Genomic DNA, 20,851 nt, shown 5'->3' with positions numbered 1-20,851 from the left:
CCTGGGTGGCTCAGTCAGTTAAGCACCCGACTTTGGCTCAGGTCATGATCTCGCAGTTCGTGGGTTCGAACCCCACGTCAGGCTCTGTGCTGGCAGCTCAGAACCTGGAGCCTGCTTCAGTTTCTCTGTTTTTGTCTCTCTGTATCCCTCCTACTCACGCACTCTCTCTCTCTCTTTCTCTCTCTCTCTCTTTCTCTCTCTCAAATATAAATAAACATTAAAAAATTAATTAAAAAAACAAAAAAATATTTGTGGTTGGGATGCCTGGGTGGCTCAGTTGGTTGGGCGACCGACTTCAACTCAGGTCATGATCTCACAGTTTGTGAGTTCAAGCCCCGCATCGGGCTCTCTGCTGTCGGCATGGAGCCTGCTTCAGATCCTCTGTCCCCATCTCTCTGCCCCTGCCCTCTAAATGTTAAAAAACATTTAAAAAATATTTTTTAAAAAAAGGAATAAAAAACATTCACGGTTGATGTGGCCTTACTGAAGATAATATAAAATACGGCAGTTGGCTTAGAGTTGGGACATACACGTTGAGGTATATGCTCTTCCCCTCACGAGCTGCCCCTCACCTTGTGTGTACAGTTTCTGGCCTGTTGCAGCCATTGTTCTTCTTTCGTGTGACCCCCCCCCCCCCCCACCAAAACAGAGATTTTCTCTCTTGTGCATCTCCCTCCCTCTTCTGTGTCCCACGTGTAGGTTCAGGAGCTTGTTGCCAAGGCTGAAATTTTTAAGAAATTATGCTTCAACCTTGTCCTGGTTATGTTTTGCGGTTTGCAGACATTCTTGGGGTAGTTTGATGGAGAAATTGATTGGCTCTTGTAGATTAGCACCCCAGATTGTTGTCCAGTTACCATCCGCTGAGACATCCCAGTCCTTGGAGGTGGCTGTTTCACAGTGACGGTTGCCGTTAGAGTCTTCTCGGGGGAGGCTTATTCTAGAAGATGAGAAAAAAAGCATAAAAGAGATGAAGGGGCAGCTCCTGCCCAATGGATGGATTAGAACCGTTACTTAACATGCTTTTCTCTTTGCCAGATTCAGAAGTATTGCCAAGTCTTACTTCAGGAGAGCAGATGGCGTTCTGCTGCTGTATGATGTGACGTGCGAGAAATCCTTTCTTAATGTACGAGAGTGGGTAGATATGATTGAGGTAAGACCTCAACACAGAAAAGCAAACCAAAAATTACACAAGAGAGTCATAGGCCGTCTTGAAACGTGCGATTTCTTTTCTTGGTTGAAGTGCACACCGGTAGAGACCATTGGTCCAGGCTGTCACAGGAAGGACTGGGTGTTAGAGGGAGTTTCCAGTGACACTTGGCAGTATTGGTCTCTTCCTCAGTAGCTGGGTAGGTTTCCACAGAACCACGGATACCACTGAAGGGAGCTTCTGGGAATGAAACTTGGGGGTGTTCTTACAGATGAAATCAGAACCCTTTTGGAAGTAAATGCACATGTAGGCAGCCTGAGAAGAAGCTGCTTTTACACATGGGGTAGTGTGTAGAATGACTGGGTGTTGCACAGGGCCTTCCATGCATGCCGGATGTGTGGGTGCCGCATCATGGATGTGAGCATGTGCACGGCCCAGTTCTGTGGCACCTGCGTTCTCAGCCTTGTTGTGGCAGTAATTTGGGTATCACTGAAATACAAGTTGGTATTTATTTATTTATTTGTTTATTTAAAAAATTTTTTTTAATGTTTATTTATTTTTGAGAGAGATAGAGACAGAATGCAAGTGGGTTGGGGCAAAGAGAGAGGGAGGCACAGAATCTGAAGCAGGCTCCAGGGCTCCGAGCTGTCAGCACAGAGCCTGATATGGGGCTCGAACTCACGAGCTGTGAGATCATGACCTGAGCCGAAGTCGGACGCTCAACTCACTGAGCCACCTGGGTGCCCCTCCAGTTGGTATTTTAAACATACGTGGTAACATCTGTGCTCTTTTTTTTTTTTTTTTTGGTTAAATGAGATGATGTCTTTCATCTGAGGACCTTTCTTTGGTTTCATGGTGAATAATTTCTGAAAGTAGGAAATGATTTTGACCATAGTTAGTGTGCTGCCAGAGGTTATTTTTTTAAGTTTTATTTATTTTTTTAAATGTTTATTTATTTTGAGAGAGAGAGAATCCTAAGCAGGCTCCATGCTGTCAGTACAGAGCTTGATGTGGGGCTCGATCCCAGAACCATGACGAGATCATGACCTGAAACAAAATCAAAAGTCAAATGCTTAACCCACTGAGCCACCCAGGTGTCTTGCTGTCAGCGTTTATTTTTTTTTTTAATTTTTCTTAATGTTTATTTATTATTTTTGAGAGACAGAGCATGAATGGGGAAAGGGCAAAGAGGGAGAGGGAGACACAGAATCTGAAACAGGCTCCAGGCTCTGAGCTGTCAGCACAGAGCCCAGCGTGGGGCTCAAACTCATGAACCATGAGATCATGACCTGAGCCAAAGTCAGTCGCTTAACTGACTGAGCCACCCAGGAGCCCCCAGCAGTTATTAATCAACATAAAACTACAAGCTATGGTTCAATATACTCTTTTAATTTTTTTTTTAACATTTATTTATTATTGAGAGACAGACACAGAGCGTGAGCAGGGGAGGGGCAGAGAGAGGGGGAAACACAGAATCATAAGTAGGCTCCAAGCTCTGAGCTGTCAGCACAGAGCCCGACACGGGGCTTGAACTCACAAACCGAGAGATCATGACCTGAGCCGAAGTCAGTCACCCAATCAACTGAGCCACCCAGGCACCACTCAATATACTCTTTTAGAAAAAATAAAATTAAAAAAAAATAGTGGCTGATATAATTTTTCAATTAAGTCCATTATCTATAATTTTTAACAGGCATGAAATAGTACAGTGGTGACTAAACACAGAACTGATTGCTGTATGATACCAGGTTAGCCTCTAGATTCTTCAGTTGGGCCTATTTAATACCCTATCAAAAATAGAATTAATGATCTCTTTCTAACTAAAGAAGTGATGTGAGAAATGACAAAGAAATGTGCATTTTGTTCTACTGAAATATCATGACTTAAATTTGTTATAAATAACGATGAAAGTGTGTTGACATTTATGTAGGATTTTTATTTCACAAAACTTTCCACATGTTATATTCATCTGTGTAATGTATCTGAGAAAAGAAGTAAAAAGTGTAATGTTTTTCTCACTTTTTTATGTGAAACTTGAGGTAGAGAAAGAATAGGACAATGGCTTGTGGTTATTTAGAGGTTAGGGGTTGAATATGGAATTGGCTCTCCTGATTCAACCCTGGTTGCTACTGGGATAAAGTGCCAGAGTAAGCAGTGGGTTGAGAAAAGCTTTTGAGGTCCAGAAAGGAATTCCAAGGTACCATCAGTCAACAGAGGAAAAGCAGCTGCTCAAGGGAATAGACAGACCTCCCTGGGACAGAGCGATGAGTCCAGAATGACATAATCCCAGCAAACTCATACCTCACAGAAATTCAAAATCTATAGCAAAACTTTTTGTTGTTAAAACTATCAGACTTAGTCTTTGTTTTTTGTTTGTTTGGTTTTTTAATTGTTGTTGTTGTTTTTAGACTTAGTCTTTGTTTTAAGTCTTTGGATTTATGCTCAAGGAAAGGAGGCCTAAAGGCAAGGTCAGCCCATGTTGAAACGGCCCTTAGTGACCAGCCACAGCATGTACCAGGACCTCATAATTTGCCATGATTTGCTAATCACCAACACATGATAAAGTGACCTTTTTCGCTCTTTGGATCATCTTTCACAGGGTCTGAAAAGGATGAAAACTGTATTGAAGATGAATGATTGAATTTGCAATCGGGAAAAATTAGATACCAGTTGGCATTAGACTTTCACCTTCAGAAAAAAACAAAGCATGATAAACCTTTGCCATGGCTCACTCTAATTTGAGGAAATTCTACAGGGACAATTTATTTATTTATTTAAATGTTTATTTTTGAGAGGGAGAGAGAGAGAGCGAGCAAGAGCGGGGAGGGGCAGAGAGAGACAGAGGATCCAAAGTGGATAGGAAGCAGCCTCTGCACTGATAGCAGAGTGTCTGATGTGGAGCTCGAACTCAGGAACCATGAGATCATGACCTGAGCTGAAGTTGACCACTTAACTGACTGAGCCACCCAGGCATCCCCTATAGGGACAGTTTATATGGCCACTATAAATATGGGTAGAAACTCAGATTATGATTGTTGGGGTAAGCCAGAGGGTTGTAGAACTTGAGTGGTGAACAGACCCTCTGAATTATTAATGAATATACTTTGATAAAAACCACTGGGTTACAAAATCATGCAACAAAATTAGGGATAAAGTTAAATTTTGGCCATTTACTTACCTGTCATGAATAATGTATTGATTGAATAATTGGGTGAAAGTTGAAGGGAGGAGACACTTGAGATGTAGGATCTCTTCCTGACTTTTACACGTTCAAGAGCATTTTGGGAGTGCCTCCTTTGTGCACGTACTATTCTAGAGCCTGCAGCGTATCCATTAATAAACGGAAAGCCCTATCCTTACGGAGCTTGCACTCTAGTAGGAGAAACATAACCAGCAATAAATATGTAAAATAAATAGAATGATAGAAAATAACAAATCTTGTAGCAACAAGAAGAGGGCAGGGGAAGGGGCCTGATGATGAGGCACTGGACCGCAGGTGGTGTGGTCAGCATGGCCTCCCTGGAAGGTGAAGTTTGAGTCAAGACCTAAAGGAACTGCCAGTCTTTACTGGAATGACTTTGGGAAGTCATTTGGATGCTTGGGTTCTTGGCTTACTTAAGTGAATATTTGTTTAATGGCTTCCAAATGGTGCCCCCTTGGAACCTGAGCAGTTTGCCCAAGAAGCACAATTAATTAACACGTTAGTGGATGGGGTGCCTAGTTTCTGGGAGGGCCTTTTATTTCCTTTCCCCCTTTGCTGTTATCGCACTCTGGTGCAAGGAAAATGGGCTGAAGAGAAAGGAAGTCAGGTATAATGTCATCATTTTTAATGCTTATTTCTTGATCTCGTGACAGGTAGGGCACCAAACTGAAAGAACAACTTGTATCTTAGACACCGCAAAGGGCACGTCCCATGTGCCTTAGTCGGGGCTCCTGCTTCTCGTGCTTAGGAACCAGAACCCTGTTTTTCTGTGCTGGTCAGGTCATCTTCCTCTGTTCTCATCAGCACCTTTTGAGGTCACGTGTGCTCTTACTAACTCCTTCATTTTACAAGTGGGGAAACTGAGGCAGAAACATGAAGAGATTTGCCTGATTTCACACACCCACACTGGCAGCCCGGTGGTGGGAGCGGGGGGCCTCAAACTCAGCTGTGCTTCTCTCATTTCACGCTCTGCCAGCTCATGTGGTCCCAGATGGTGGTACAGTTTGTGTAAGTTGATTTAGGAGCATTATCCTTACAATTGATTCCTTTGAATGATTGGTAATTAACTCTTGTAAGAAAAATGAACCTTTTAGAACCTTCATATTTTGCTTTTGTTGTAAACCAGACAGCAGTGCATGTGGAGCCCTCAGGCTCTGTTTTTATCCCATTATGGCTGAGGGATTTCCTGTGTGTTTTGTACCTGAGATAACGAAGTTGACTGGTCATCACCGCTCTTTGGAGTGAAAGCTGCAGAAAATGCTGTGGGCGCCACAGCCAAATATAATTCTGTGGTCATGCCTCTTGAGTTTATATTGGTTTGTACGGTGGCAGGGGGGATGGAGTGCATTTGGACCGTGGCCTGGGCCTTTACAAGTTCTTATTTGGCCTCTCTGAATTTCAGTGTTCTCACTTGGCAATAGGAACAAGTCTGACTCTTTTTAGAGATACTTTGAGGCTTAAAGATCGTCCCTCTATGTCACTAGGCACCCGAGGGGCATTTGGAGAATGGAAGCTGCGGTTGGTATTGCTGCTCTTGTCAGTGGGACTTGTTCGGTGTTTGATGAACGCACAATTTTATTCTTTATGGCAGGATGCAACCCAGGAGAGCATTCCTATCATGTTGGTGGGAAACAAGGCTGATCTTCGTGATGCTGCTGCAGCAGAGGGACAAAAGTGTGTCCCAGGATACTTTGGAGAAAAGCTAGCCATGGTAAGGGTAAAAGTGGGTCTATTGGGATAGACCTTAGCAGTTCATGAGCTTTGTAGTTTATGGCCCTTCACTTTTGTCTACATTCACTTTAAGAGGTATTTTGGCAAACCTCCATCCTTTTTTAAAACTTTTTTTTAAACGTTTATTTATTTTTGAGAGAGAGAGATACAGAGTGGGACTGGGGGATGGGTAGAGAGAGGGAAACACAGACTCCGAAGCAGGCTCCAGGCTCTGAGCTGTCAGCATGGAGCCCGATGTGGAGCTCGAACCCATGAATGGTGAGATCATGACCTGAGCCAAAGTCAGATGCTTAACCAACTGAGCCCCCCAGGCACCCCCAACCTCCATCGTTTTTGATGGGTCTCCTGTCCTTGTCCAGGCAGAACTCCGCTCACCTCCCTTTAATGGATGTAGTTGTACCAAGGATTTAAACCTCTCATGGAAGTAAAATGACCACTTGGTCATCCTCCAGTGGAGAACATTGACAAAGAGTAGCCAGAATTATCCTGCCTTCCTCCCCACTCTCTACCAGTTCCTGGACTCCTGTAGTTCTGGAATCAATGTCAAGGAAAAAGAAGGGTTTCCTGTTTAGAAAACATGGTTGAGTTCCAGAAGTTTACTGTGCCAAAGGGCAGTGTGTCACTTGGGTAGAAGAGCATTGGGAAACTTGTTGGTTTTTTTTTTTTTTCTCTCTCTAAGATTTGTGCTTAGTTGAATAGTCTAAATTTGGTTATGCACTTGAATAGAGGATGAAGCCCATGTCTATCCAGCCTATTGCCATGGGAAGTGTTTATTCTGCCATTATTACCAGTGTGTGAGAATGCTCCAGGGCCCTCTCATGACCTGTCCTTCCCCAACAAGGAATCAGAGGTACTTGGGTCGGATAAATTCATGCCCTAACAGTCTGATCTGATACTGTGGTCATTGTTGTCTGTCATCAGCACCATGGAAGGGCTGCCCTGTAGCATGGACATGCAGGCTTGAACAATGAGTTACAGTGTCACTATTTTCAGTTGGAAAATCTTTCTTGATTTAAATCTTGGAATTGTGAGCCTAACATGCTAAACATCAGAACCAGGCAGTGAAATGCAGAGGGGATTCATTCAACACACGCTTCATTGTATCCACTTCATTGTGTGCTGAGCAGAGACTAGAGCACAAAGCAGACAGTCCTTGTCTTCATGTAGTTTATTTCTGGGGAGATCTATGTAAAACTTACATAATCCGCGTGCCACATTGTCCCACACACCCCCTTGAGAGCACATCATTCCTGGCCATATGCCAGGTTTATTCCCATCTCAGGATTTCTGAGTTCCCAAGGTTTGTTTACCTGTGTGTCTTGTGACCCCTACCCCTGTGCATCTGTGGAGGCAATCTCTGTTTCACCCCCTGACATCCTAGCTCTAGAACTCAGCAGCAGCGCTACCCATTTCCACTAGAATTTTGTGATTTTTATGCATTTTCTGTGGAATCCACAGGGGCTCATGGGTGAAGGTCCCACTGTGGAGTGGAATCTTTCCCCATTGTGTCGTTCTCTCTCTCCATGCTCCAGAGCAGCCATTACATCCTCCCCTTGTCCCACATGGACAGTGTTGCCCACACCCAGGCCTTTCCTGAGGGAAATTGTCTCCAGGCAAAGACACAAAAGTAACTTCATCCATTACACTTGTGGCAAGTGCAATGCAGGAAAACCACAGAGGGCTGTGCAGCAACTTGTCAGGGTGAGAGAACACTGAATCTTAACCTCCGGGGAGGATTACCTGAAAACCCCAAAGGGTGGTAGGAGTCAGCCTGCAGAAGGGGTTTGATGGGGGAAGGGCATAACCCAGGTAAGGGAAACAGCAGGTGCACAGGTCCCGAGGTAGGAGGGAATTTAGAACATTGGAGAAACGGAGGGAAGGTCAGGGTAATTGGAGCATTGTGAGGGGAGATGATGGCAGGTAAAGCTGGGGGGTGGGCTGGGACCGCATTGTCAGCCGTGGTGAAGCACTTGAGCGTTACTTGAGGAGGAATGAGAAGCATTGAAAGGTTTGAAGCAGGAGAATATGATCAGTGATCATATACATAACTGCTGGGAGGTTGAATAATAGAGGCCTAGAAGATGTCAGTTGGTTTTAGCAACATGGAGGTTGCTGAATCTTGATAGGAAAAGATGATAGTGTGAAGGGATGTGTGTTAGCTGCTGGCCCAAAGGACACATACTTTTGATGGACGTTTAATTCGTGAGTGGTTACCTTAAGCTATCATTTTTACTTCTCTCAGATGATCTTTTAGAGAACATTTGTAGCAACTGCGATAGGACTGTGGGAAGAACCTTAAAACATGAAATTGTGTACAGTGCTTACTTTTAAGGCAAAATAAAATTCCTCTCACTAGAAACTGTTTCTGGCATAACTAGATTCAGATTCACTCTTTCTTAAAGCATTGAAACTCTGAATCCAGTTTCTTGGCTATTAGCATCCTCAACAGAAGAGTATTTTTATTTTATTTGATGGTTTTAAAAGCTAAAATTCCAGGAGACCTAAGAAAGAGACCTGAGAGAGAGAGAGAGAGAGAGAGAGAGAGAGAGAGAGAGAATTCTTCATTTAATTGTGTGTATTTCTTTTCTATAGACCTATGGGGCATTATTCTGTGAAACCAGCGCCAAAGATGGCTCGAATGTAGTGGAAGCTGTTCTCCATCTCGCTCGGTAAAGTGTGGCCTCATATTTGGAAAACTGGAAGTAGGATTGAATTCTCGTGTAGTTGGTGCATATATCAAATTTCTTGACCATAACATGAATATACATTCGAAAACACAGTGTTGTATTTAGTAGTGGTGAGCGAAACAATTGAGCACAGATTTTATAAAAACTGGTAATGCTGCCTCTGCACTGTGAATGTTGGCAAAGTACCTTTACTGCCAAACAAAACAGGTGCATCTGAGGTGTCGTTGACATTTCTGCAAAATGTCACTGCAAAGCTAATAGTTGACTTGTATGAATCATTTCCAGGAACCAGATTTTAAACACAAGAGACTATTATGAAATTATCTATTATGACATTTTCCTGGGTAAAGGGGAAAAAAAAACCTCAACAAAGCAAATTGTATATCATGCCAGTTGGAAGCACCTTGTTAAAATTATTAGTCAGATAATTACTAAGCTAAGGTAATGGTGTTAATAATAAATAACACTTTGGGATATAGATTAGAATGAAAATTATATCATTGAGGAACTTGAATATAAATGTGAGTGTTTTAATCCTTGGAGTAAATTTAATTTTTAGGAAATAACAATATTATCTGTTAGATCTCTCTTTTTTGCCTAGTTTTCTGCCACAAATGAAAAGTTGATTCTTTACTGGCCTAAAGGAATTAAATATCCAAAAGAAAATAGGAAGGAAAGGAAAGAAAAAAAGAAAAGAAAGTATACATTAACAAGATTCAGGCCAGTGATCTTTAATTACTGACAAAGCCATAATTTTAGTGTAATTTGTGTAGGTTTTTTTTCCTGGTCATTTGTGAGGTTTTACAAGAATCTTTTTTAAAAATTTTTTAAATGTTTTTATTTATTAATTTTGAGAGACAGAGACAGAGCACAAGCCGGGGAGGGGCAAAGAGAGAGGGAGACACAAAATCTGAAGGAGGCTTCAGGCTCTGAGCTGTCAGCTCAGAGCCTGACGTGGGGCTCAAACCTACGGACTGTGAAATCATAACCTGAGCTGAAGTCGGATGCCCAACCAGTTGAGCCACCCAGGCACCCCTACAAGAATCTTAATTTTAGAAGGATAGTTGGCTTGCTAATATACATTGACAAGTAAAATACCTTGCAGTGTTTTAAGTGCTGCTTTTATATTGATGACTTGGTGTTTCTAGTGCTTATTAGCTTCTTCGACTGGGGCCTTGGGCAAGATCCTTGCCCTCACTTGAGAGAATCCGGAAATGGGCCCCAGGACTTTTTTTTAAAGACTATTTATTTATTTTGAGAGAGAGTGCGCAGGCACACACATGGGGTGAGGTTGGGGGTGGGGAGAGGCAGAGAAAGGAGAGAGAGACAGAGAGAGACAGAGAGACAGAGAGAGAGAGAGAATTCCAAACAGGTGCCACACTGTTAGCATAGAGCCTGGTGGAGCTCGATCTCATGAACCATGAGATCATGACCTGAACCAAAAATCAAGGGTCAGATGCTTAACTGACTGAGCCACTCAGCTGCCCCAGGAAATTAGCCCAGGACTTTAAATGGCCTGTCTTTAAAAATTATCTCCTTTGCTATCAGTCCAAGATAGAGAACCACCTTTCCCCACCACACTGGAAATCATCTTTGTTTAAAGCAAAAGCAGTGCTAACTTTGAGTGTGACCTAGAACAGGGAGAAAAAAGGTAAACATTAAACATTTGTAGATTCAGGGGAATTACTTGGTTTTCTGCCTGTGATTCGCAGGGAGAATCATGGGCTAGTATTATATTTGTCAAACAAGAACCCAAGTAAAACCTTTGTAAGTTGGGTGAAATAAGTGACTTCGTGCACCTCTGTGTGCATAGGGGCCTCCAGCCATTTTGACCAAGGAAGGCTCACTCAGTAGAGGTGGTGAGAGATTCAGCGAAATGCACTAAAGATGGATTCATTGCTGAACTATTAGGTGTTTACACTTTTCCAGGTGGTCATATGGTGTTTCACTGCAGTATACTCAGGGATTCCAGGGTGGAGGTGATGCACTTGCTGGGCTCGATGGGTGTGGGAAGGGCCTGCCTGCAGGTCTGCAGAACATTGCAGGGCCCGAGGCTGACCTGGAACCCCAGGGGAGGTGGAGGGAGCCTTAGCTTTGGCAGTGGGGAGAAAAGGATGCTGTATGTCAGGCCCCCTGTGAACCTGTCGTTTGCTGCCTAGCTTATTGGAAGACTGTAGTGTCAGGAGGCTCAAAGTCCAATCTTAAATCTGCCCTCGCACAGCCATGGAGTCTCCTCTCAGCCTCTCTAATCTGTGAAACGAGGAAGGAGCCTGGAGGAAACGACCCCCAAGGTCCTTCCCGTTCTGACAGTCCATGGTTCTGTGTATAATAGCCAGTAGTCCACTGAATCCCATAATCACTGTTTAATGCTGAATTGTCTTCACGGGGTCATATTAAAGTTAAATGACTCCAAATTGCCACAGTCACACCCAGAGCACAGAATCGATTCCCTTTATTGTATTGTAAAGATGGGAGAGGCTGTGAGCCTCCTGTGCCTTTTCCCCATCTGCTCCCGCCCGGCGCCTGTTTACCATGCAGCTTCCACACAGCCATGTGCTTCTTTCCTTAGAACACCTGTGTGCAGAGGCATTTTGATAACGAGGTCACTTCTCGTGAATCACTTATCAAGGAGTTCTTTTATTGTTGTTATTGCATTGTAGCCTGGTGCAAGGCCTCTGGTTTAGTTATGTTAGCGATGTGTTAAATGTGAAAATTACAAGTAGGGCAAACATGTAAATGCTTGAATTTGCTTTCTATCCTGCCTTCAGATTTGCTTGTCAAAGTACCTATGTCTTGAAATGGCAGAGTCACCACAGGTGAAATTACCATTTTTAAAAGTTTTTCATCCTTCAGAAAGCTATGTATCATCCAAAGCATGTCACATTCTCGATTTGGATCTCACAAGATAATTCCTGTCGTGGCCCCTTTCACACTGTGTTACATCTTAAAACGTGTACTATAAGAGTTTATGAATTTGCACTGTCTGAAACAGAATTCTGTTTTGAAAGGAGGCCATAAATGTCTGGTTAACACCTGCAACTACTAATACTGCTTTTTCTGGAAACCTCTCAATCCCAGGAAAAGTTTCTCCTAGAAATGCAATTTCCTTGTAATGTTGACGGGACATCTGTCACAATCATCATCCCTTGGCAGGTGAATTTGCCATACCAGGACCACAAGCTTTAAGCATTTTGCACTAGATTCAAGTTCCAGGGGCATTTAATTGATCAATGGCCTGAAAATTGAAAAAAAAAAAACCCACAAAAAATGCTTAGGTTGATATTATCAGTTCAGCCCAGGAGCTGAGCCTGTGGGTGTAAATCCATCCATGAGACTGACTCACCTAAAATGCAGCTGTTAAGCATGTGGTAGTTTTTGGAGAGATAGTCTAGTTTTCCCAGCCTTAACCCTGTTGATTTCCTTAAAGTGGGACATGCCTGCATTTATGATGGATTAAAGAAACCCGAAGGCCAGATGAAAAATGTGGGTACATGTTTTTCCTCCTTAATATTTGTTTTCAGGTTCTATAATGTCTGCATTATGTGAGCACTCAGCCCATGGAGGCCCCATACATGATTCAGTAAAGATACCGAGGAAATAAATATGAGACAGGCCATGCAATTTAACATGAGAGGAAGAGGGGCGCCTGGGTGGCTCAGTCGATTGAGTGTCCAACTTCAGCTCAGGTCATGATCTCGCGGTTCATGAGTTCAAGCCCTACATCGGGCTCTGTGCTGACATCTCAGAGCCTAGAGCCTGCTTCAGATTCTGTGTCTCTCTGTCTCTTTGTCCCTCCCCTGCTCATACTGTCTCTCTCTCTCTCTCTCTCTCTCCCCCTCCCTCTCTCTGAAAACAAAAAAATAATAACATGAGAGGAAAAGAAGAAACATATGACCAGGCAGCCAGATGATTGTAGCTGATAGAGGCCATTGGAACCCCCAGAAGGAGAGACATGAGTTGTCTTGTGAAGGTGCTATGATTATTATACCCATTCTACAGATCAAAAAATGGAGAACTAGAGTGCTTGATCAACTTGCTCAAAGTGACACAGCTACTAAGTGGCATCATTGGGACTTGTCACGTGAATCTGAAGCGTAGACTTGTCACTTCAGTGTTGGCAGTCTCAGGATTGCATTCCACATTCTCTTCTTTACTCTCTCTCCACCTAATGCCTTCTGTCCCCAGTGTTTCTAGAACTGTCTCTAGCTGGTGACTTCCACTTTCTGTATTTTTAACCTCCACTTCTTTTTAAAATTCCATAACCACATCCCCAACCCATCAACAAGTAGAAATTCTGAAGGCATGACTGTATCCAACATGTCTAAACCCTCACAGCCTGGCCTCACCTACCTTTCTGGTGGCATCTCTTATCTTGCTTCCCAAAGGAGTGATAATCTGTGGACACAGTCAAACTTTATTCCTAGTTGTGGCCAGGCTCTTTTATGTTTCCTTGCCTTTATGCGTGCTGTTCCCTGCACCTGGACTCTCCTTTCCTCATTAACTGAAGGCCAATCCCTGTCCTTTTTTTTTTTTTAATTAAAAAAAATTTTTTTTACATTTATTTATTTTTGAGAGAGAGACAGAGCACAGGTCGGGGAGGCACAGAGAGAGGAGACACAGAATCCGAAGCAGGCTCCAGGCTCCAAGCTGTCAGTACAGAGCCCGACATGGGGCTCAAACTCACAAACTGAGATCGTGACCTGAGCCGAAGTCAGACACTTAACCAACTGAGCCACCCAGGAACCCTTCAATCCCTGTCCTTTTAAGAGATCCCTCCATTGTCAAAGTCTCCATGAAGCTGTCTCCATAAAGCCTTCCTTTCCTGCAGGCCAGCACGACTGTGGTATACCCTTTGTATTCCCACATCACACTGTGTATGGGCATTAGCAGCTCTCTCAGGGCCTTGTAATGATTTGTTTAGACTTTCTCCCCCTCAAAACTCACAGAGAGGGTCCCAGAGTTTGTTGAATGACCAAATGTCTGAGATGATGCAGTTGGAAGTTGTATCACTTTCCTGTTGTTGCTGTAATGAACCCCCACGAACGTAGTCCCTTAAGCAGTACAAATTTATCATGTTCCGCTTCTGGTGGTCAGAAGTCTGAAATGAGTCTCATGGGCTGTTCTAGGTTGGCTCGTGTTTCTTCCTTCTTATCCTGAGTCTTTGTTTCCTTACCTGTGGAGAGAGGATAATAGTACTCACCTGTCAACCTGTCAGGGTTGCATGTGTGTTTATGTTATGTGCATGTGAATGTGCATTAAATAAGAAAAATGTAAAAACGTAAAGCCTAGCATTTATTAGCTGGCCTTCAGCAAGAATTAATTTCTCTCTCTTTTTTTCTTCCGCTGAGGCATCTTCTTTCCAATTCACAGTATAGTGGTTTTCAAAAGTTATTAGCACAAATGAGCACCTTCTGGAGTTGTGCTGACCAATTCGGACATTCCAGAAGTGTGGCTAACCCAAATTAAGTGTGCTGTAGGTATTAAGTATATGCTGGATTTTGAAGACAGTATAAAAATTATAAAATACTTCATTACTGTTTTTATTGATAATAAATGCTGAAATGACAATATATTTGCTATACTCATTTAAATCAAATATATTAATAAAATTAAATTTGCATGTTTGTTTTTACCTTTTTTGATGTGGTCTCTAATAAATTTAAAATTGCATATGTGGATTATATTCTATTTCTACTGAAATATATTGCTGTACTAGGAATACGCCAGTCCTTAGTAGTTTCAGGTGGGACTTCAGGGTCCCTGCATGTTTCACGAGCATCCCAAGGAATACACGTGGAAGGATCTTTCCCTAGGAGACTTTTGCAAGATTTTACAGATCTTTTGTCATTGTTGCCTCTAGCTGTTAATTCTAAGAGAAATTTAGGAAGATTTTTCTTTTTCTGGATTTTAACTTAAACATTCATCACGACATCCATGATCATGTATAATTAAAGAATGGTTATAAAGTTATCGTTGTTTTCATGAAGGTCAGCGAGCATGAGTCAGGGATGGAAGCCAGGTTCCAGAGTATTAAGGAGTGAGCTGTGCATGTGGGAGACAATAAAGTATATGAAACCACCAGAGAGAGCAAGAGTAGGCTGTGTGTGTGTGTGTGTACCTATGCACATGTGTGTGTGCCTGCCTTGTGCACGTGTGAGTGTAGCCTGGTGCTCAGAGCACAGCTCTGTGTCTCCTCCAGCTGCCTGACCGAAGGGAAATTTCTTAACCTTTTTTTTTTGCCTTGGTTTCATCATATATCAAATGGGGCACAACAAATTCATATGGTCCTGGTGAGGATTAAGACAGTCAATACCTATAAAGCATTTACCACAAGGTCTGGGTGGCACACAGCAAATGCTTAGCAGTGTTGTTTTTATTTCTACAAAGCCATTTGTGGTTCGGTTTTGTACCTCGATAATTCATTCTCTCTCTCTTTCTTTCTCTCTTCCTATCTCCCTCCCTCCCTTTCCCCCTTCCCCCAGGGAAGTGAAAAAAAGAACCGATGAGGATGACAGCAAATCCATTACCAATCTGAGCGGGACCAGTTCCAAAAAGTCAACCCAGATGAAGAACTGTTGCAGTAGTTAAATCCCACACATCCTTGGCCTCTCAAGTCCCAGAGTGCTAAGTTTCCATGACCTGTTTGCTTCTTGCAGAGTGGTACATCCTACAGACACTGCCTGTGGGAAGTTACAGTGTGGGAGTCTGAATCGTGCTCTAGATCTCTCTGGAGCCCTGGCTTTTTGCTATGTTTCAGTGAATGATTTGGGCCCCCTGGTTAAATATACTTGTCTTGTCCTTGCAGAGTCTCCAAGATAATGTTTAAAAAGTGATAAAAAAAAAAAAAAGTCACCTGCTCAGATCAAAGCTGTAGAAGAAACTGACATAATTAGATTCATGTGTAGCTGACTTCGTAGATAATCCATGACAAAATTTTATTTCAAATATTCGATAGTAGAATATTAGTAAAAAGGGGTTACCATCCTAGCTTTACTGCTAACTAGCCTGTGGCCTGAGATCTGTCAGCAACCCACATTAGATCTGTTTCCTCATCTGTGAAACAAGCATCTTGGCCTTGCGGGCCTTGACCTCTCAGATTTTGTGCGCTGTATGGAGTGGGAAGGAGCCCCTGCTGGCCCACAGTTAATAAGGACTCTGGTCGGTTGTACTTTTTAAATATTGGGGATATTGACTTTTCTCATTTCTGAAACAACAGAACTTGAGAAAAAACATGGTAATGTGTTAGGCTCCAGTGGAGACAGAAAAATCTATTTTTTTTATATATATAAAGAAAAAAACATTTTTTTGTGACAAAGAGCTGGAAAAAAATGGTACTGTAATCTCAGAATACTTACAAAATCCATGGTTTAGAGTCAATGTTAAAAATTCTAATGAAAACTTAGGAGGCCACATACTACTAAAAATGCAATGCCCAGGAAAGTTGTCACTCTTTACTTAAAAATATATACCAGTAAGTCATGACCATGGATTGGGGACACACAGGAACTGGGAGTGACTGCTAATGGGTATGTGGTTTCTTTAGGGGATGAGAATTTTCTGGAATTACATTGTGATAATGGTTGTACAACTGTGAATATACAAAATAACACTGAATTATATACTTTAAAATGGCTGAAGTTTATGGTATGTGAATTATACCTCATTAAAAAAAAAACACTACCAGTAGAAACAATTTAACATTTTGCCAAATGAAAATGTGCATGCTTGACTCCTACCTTCCCATGGTTTACAAACATAATCTCCAATACAGTGCAAATCCCTCAACTCCCTAGTTGCCAGCATTTGCTTCCTGAAATAATGAACAGTGATAGAAATGTGTGGTTTTGGAAACCCAACTCTTCAAAAGAGGAATTGTCCTTAGGAATGGGAAGTCCAAGTCCTTTGTTGAATGTGACTAGTGACTCCTGCTCACCAACAGCTTGGTTGGCCTTGCTCTTCTAGAACCTGCGGTGCCTCCCAGATTTCTCCACCAAAATGTCGCTAGCAGCTGAGAGAGTCGACACCTGACCCTAGAGAGAAGCCTGGTTTCTGGTGTTTGGCTTTCAGTGGTCTTGAACCACTTAAGTTATTTCCAACCAGACGTTTGAACTTACCTTGGTTCATATAGGTCCAGGTTCCAAGCAGTCTGCTGAAAAAACTTAAAGAATAGTGGTTATTTGTGGTATTATGTGAGCTAATAACGTTCCTTTTTGTTGAATTAAAAGAATCCCATGTAGCAGTTTTCTCCTGTTTATGATTTTTATGATCAAACCTTAAATTCCCTACCTTCATTTTTTTTTAAATGAAAACTGACCAGATATGTTATACACACAGGTTATAAGTAACCACAGCATCCTTTAGCTTTGAAAAGCTTGCCTTTTCTCTATTGACATCTAGCCCCCCCCCTCCCCCCACTGGAAAGTTTGATCTATCCTCAGCAACTCTACCATGCATTTCTGTTGTGTGGTTTTGGTTGCAGAAAAAGAAGTTTATATTTTTGACTGAAAAGAATGCCTTGCTTGTCAAATGGAACAGGGCAGGGAGGTGGTTATTTTGGGACTATGGTGAGATGCAGATTTGGCCACTTCTGTTTGTCTCTGTGGCATCTTTTGGAGCCCAGGTTAGAAAGGATCTTCTGTGTTGACATAGGGGACACATGTTCAGGTGTTTGGTGCAGTTGCACAAAACTGTGTTAATATACATGTTGTATTGCCTTTATTTATTTTCCCCCAAAGTGTCTCTCTGTGTTTGTATGACAGTCTGTACGTAGAGTATACCTTTGATACAGAAGTATTATCTTCGCTTTTGCCTCTGGATTGTATGGTTAGTACACCCATAGATTCGGAGATTATAAAGGCACCTTTAATAGACAAAGCAATCATCTTTATTTGAACCTAGATAAATATTTTGGCAATAAAATCCAAATTAGAGACTTACAGCTTTGGTTAGCAATCTTGTTTAAAGAAAAGCTACTTGAAAGTTCTTTCAGCTGCATTGGTGGAAAATCATAATTATTACTCACATTTGATTTCATGAAGGTGTTCTCAAAGTTACAGTGTATTTTTGGTAAGAAAAAAATATTTAATGTTTTTAACTTAGACTTATTGTGACACATTGGCATAGTCCTGTGCAGCTAACTCATCTTGACTCAATTTTTCCTTTGAGAGCTTTTAAAATCACAATTCTATTATGCTCCTTTTTTTATGCATCCTGACACATTGGATAATATTTTAATTTCATCATGGAAAAGAATGTTGGATAAGGAGACATTTTTCACTGTTAACTTTTAGCCTCATGCATTTTCATAATTTATTTTTTCCACTTGCTGCTTTATATGACATATGTGACATTTGATTATTTAATACCAAGTGTGATTTGCATAAACCCAAGTCATACAACCCTCTTGCTGAAGATAAAGTTGAGGTTAAAAGATAAAGATTTATTTTCATATTTGTACAGTGATCGGCTTCAGAGTGAAGGCTTTTGTGGGCTTTTATTGTATATGTGTGTAAGAAATTTCGTATGTATATATTAAGTAGGCCTCTGGGTATTGAATAATTGTTTCGTGATTTTGATTTATATGGTTTACATTTTCATAGTATTGGCCATATTTCGTTTATACTGTTTATTTCTCTTCAAACCATTAATAATTATACCATAAAGTGTAATTTTTATAGCATTGCAAATGTCTAAGGAACTACAAATATTTTCTGCATTGTAAATTCAGTAAAGCATGCTTCTGTTGGCCTTTGGGGTGTTTCCTTCAGCTTTCCTGCAGGCATCCCTAAATAACTTTAATTCTAGGATGTGCCTACATGAAATCATGCCTCTAAAACACTTGCCTTATCTGGCCTGGACAGCAGCTGGCTAGAGAAACGAATGAACACATGGTTTATTTGGTGCTACGGTACAGCCATGTCACCTTGGCCAGTGGGGCAGCACGTCAACCAGCTTGGGATGTGACAGCCAGGAATTGGGAGGCTTTGCAGGAAAATTTCAGGGCACGTTCTGGCCATCCTCATGACCTCAGGGGTTAGTGCCTTTCTCCGACACTCATTCTGCTCCTTCCGTTCCCCACACTGCCTAGCCAACTCCTGCTTGTCCTTGGGTTTTAGCAGAAATGTCACTTTCTTCAGGAGTCTTCCCTCTCAACCCCCTAAAATAGGATGAGGCTTCCTGCCCTCACTTGTGTAGCATCCGTTGGAACTGATTGGCATCCTTGTTGCCCTTATATTTGTTTAACTAGACACATGCCCTGAGCCCTTTGCTGCTGCCTCCCTTCTGCTGCATGCAGTGCTTAAATAGGGGAGCAAATAATTAACTTTAAATAAGGCAGGCTTTGCAAAGGGTTTCTGCAGACATACACAGATGCACGTACACAATAGTCATGGACCGTGTAATCAAGAGGCAGCATATTTTATTTTTTATTTATTTCGAGAAAGAGCACAAACTGGCTAGAGGGGCAGAGGGAGAGAGGGAGAATATTAAGCAGGCTCCATGCTCAGCATGGAGCCGGATGCAGGGCTCCATCCCACGACCCTGGCATCATGACCTGAGCCGAAATCAAGAGTCATATGCTCATCCTACTGAGCCGCCTAGGAGCCCCAAGACAACATATGTTAATGGCCATAGGTCTGAGCTCTGCAGCCAGCCTGCTTGAGGATGAACCCAGCCTCATATACCTACTAGTGGGGTAACTGTGAACAAGGGGCTTAACTAACTCTGTGGACCCCAGCTGTTTCTTTGATAAAATAGTGATAAAAGTACTATTCTCACGGAAAGTTTATGAAGACTAAATGAGTTAGTGTATTTAAAGGGCTTGGAATACTACCTGGCACTTTTATCACCCTCACTTTGAAAGTTTTGAGGGGCGCCTTGGTGGCATAGTCGGTTAAGTGTCTGACTCTCCATTTCGGCTTAGGTCAGGATCTCACAGGTTCATGAGGTGGAGCCCCGTGTCAGGCTCTGCGCACTGTTTGAGATTTTCTATCTCCTCTCTCTGCCCCTCCCCCACTAGTGTTTTCTCTCCTTTCTCTCACTCTCTTTCAAAATTAAACCTTAAAAAAATTTACCAGATTACTTGGGGGATAGGGCATTGTAGAGGACTCACTTTGACATAAGTTTATTGATTACTTCCAATATATGTTCTTGGTATTTCGATGGACATGAAGTTGGGTATCACAGGGGATAGGCTATTGTGTAGATGAATTAAAAGAGGGGGAAATCATGGAGAGAAAAACGAAGGTCTGAAAATTAAAATGGAAAATTGTGAATGGAGTCCTTACAGGTGTGGAACCTCCATTTATTAAAGTCTAATTGTATCAAATAGTTAAAGGGATGGAGAAAACACCAGAGCTGTGATTGAGAGTGTGAATCTAAATGACAGTAGACAATGGTGGTGGGTAATGATGTTCTCAAACTAATTAGAGAGTAACCTTTATGTTTATACCATGATAGGTAGCCTGTTGAGAAGGATCTCTGATGGATATATGCAAATGTCCACAAGATGGGAATTAATCCTTAGGAAAGCATATTGTTTTACAAGCTTTAAAGTAAAAATAACATCTTTTCTTTCCAGATCTAGATGTTACGCTTCGTTTTCATAGCTGAAAATGGAAAACAGGCAAAAATGCTTCAACTTAAAATTGCAGGGTAAGGCAAATTTTCAAATGAAAAATCCTAGAAATAGTTACCCAGTTTCCTTTATTTTTTTCTGTATCTGCATATCAGGTTTATTTGTGAATTTATATTTCTTAAATTTCTGTAGAATGGGGATTTAGGTGCAAGGTCCTTTAACTTGTGGCCTTTCAGGCTGGCAGTTCACAAACCACATTTCATAGCATTTGACATATACTTTAGTGGAGTTTCTCACTGTCCTTAGGATTTTGGCTTTCTGGAAATTTTTCCATGCAGGTTTTCTGGCACATCTTCCCATTGCTGTGCAGCAAGGCAGAACTCAAGAGCTGGACAAAGATCCCTTCAGGGCATATCTTATGAATAATTCCAGTGTGGGTTTAGGAGTTTTGTGGGGTTTTCTGTTTTTTTGTTTTGTTTTTTTTGTTTTTTTGTTTTGTTTTTTTGTTT

General features: G+C 41.9%; 1 protein-coding gene across 4 annotated transcripts in view; it reads left to right on the top strand.

The window, feature by feature from the left end:
- The window catches only part of RASEF (RAS and EF-hand domain containing), a 79,259-nt gene extending 60,745 nt beyond the window's left edge, over positions 1–18,514 (top strand). For 3 of the 4 annotated variants that reach the window (XM_019423567.2, XM_019423566.2, XM_019423565.2), the window contains 4 exons: positions 1,036–1,150; positions 5,941–6,060; positions 8,673–8,749; positions 15,250–18,514. In XM_019423567.2, the coding sequence (XP_019279112.2) occupies positions 1,036–1,150; positions 5,941–6,060; positions 8,673–8,749; positions 15,250–15,355 (418 nt within the window). In that variant the 3' untranslated portion in view covers positions 15,356–18,514. The remainder of the gene's footprint in view (positions 1–1,035; positions 1,151–5,940; positions 6,061–8,672; positions 8,750–15,249) is intronic. The other variant, XM_019423568.2, reaches the window with a different exon arrangement.
- Positions 18,515–20,851: the final 2,337 nt, after the last annotated feature.

This window comes from Panthera pardus, unplaced genomic scaffold (genome assembly GCF_024362965.1).
Source record: "Panthera pardus isolate Hobbes unplaced genomic scaffold, ASM2436296v1 HiC_scaffold_20, whole genome shotgun sequence".
In the NCBI taxonomy this organism is placed as follows: domain Eukaryota; kingdom Metazoa; phylum Chordata; class Mammalia; order Carnivora; family Felidae; genus Panthera; species Panthera pardus.
This window is presented reverse-complemented; position numbering and strand designations above follow the sequence as displayed.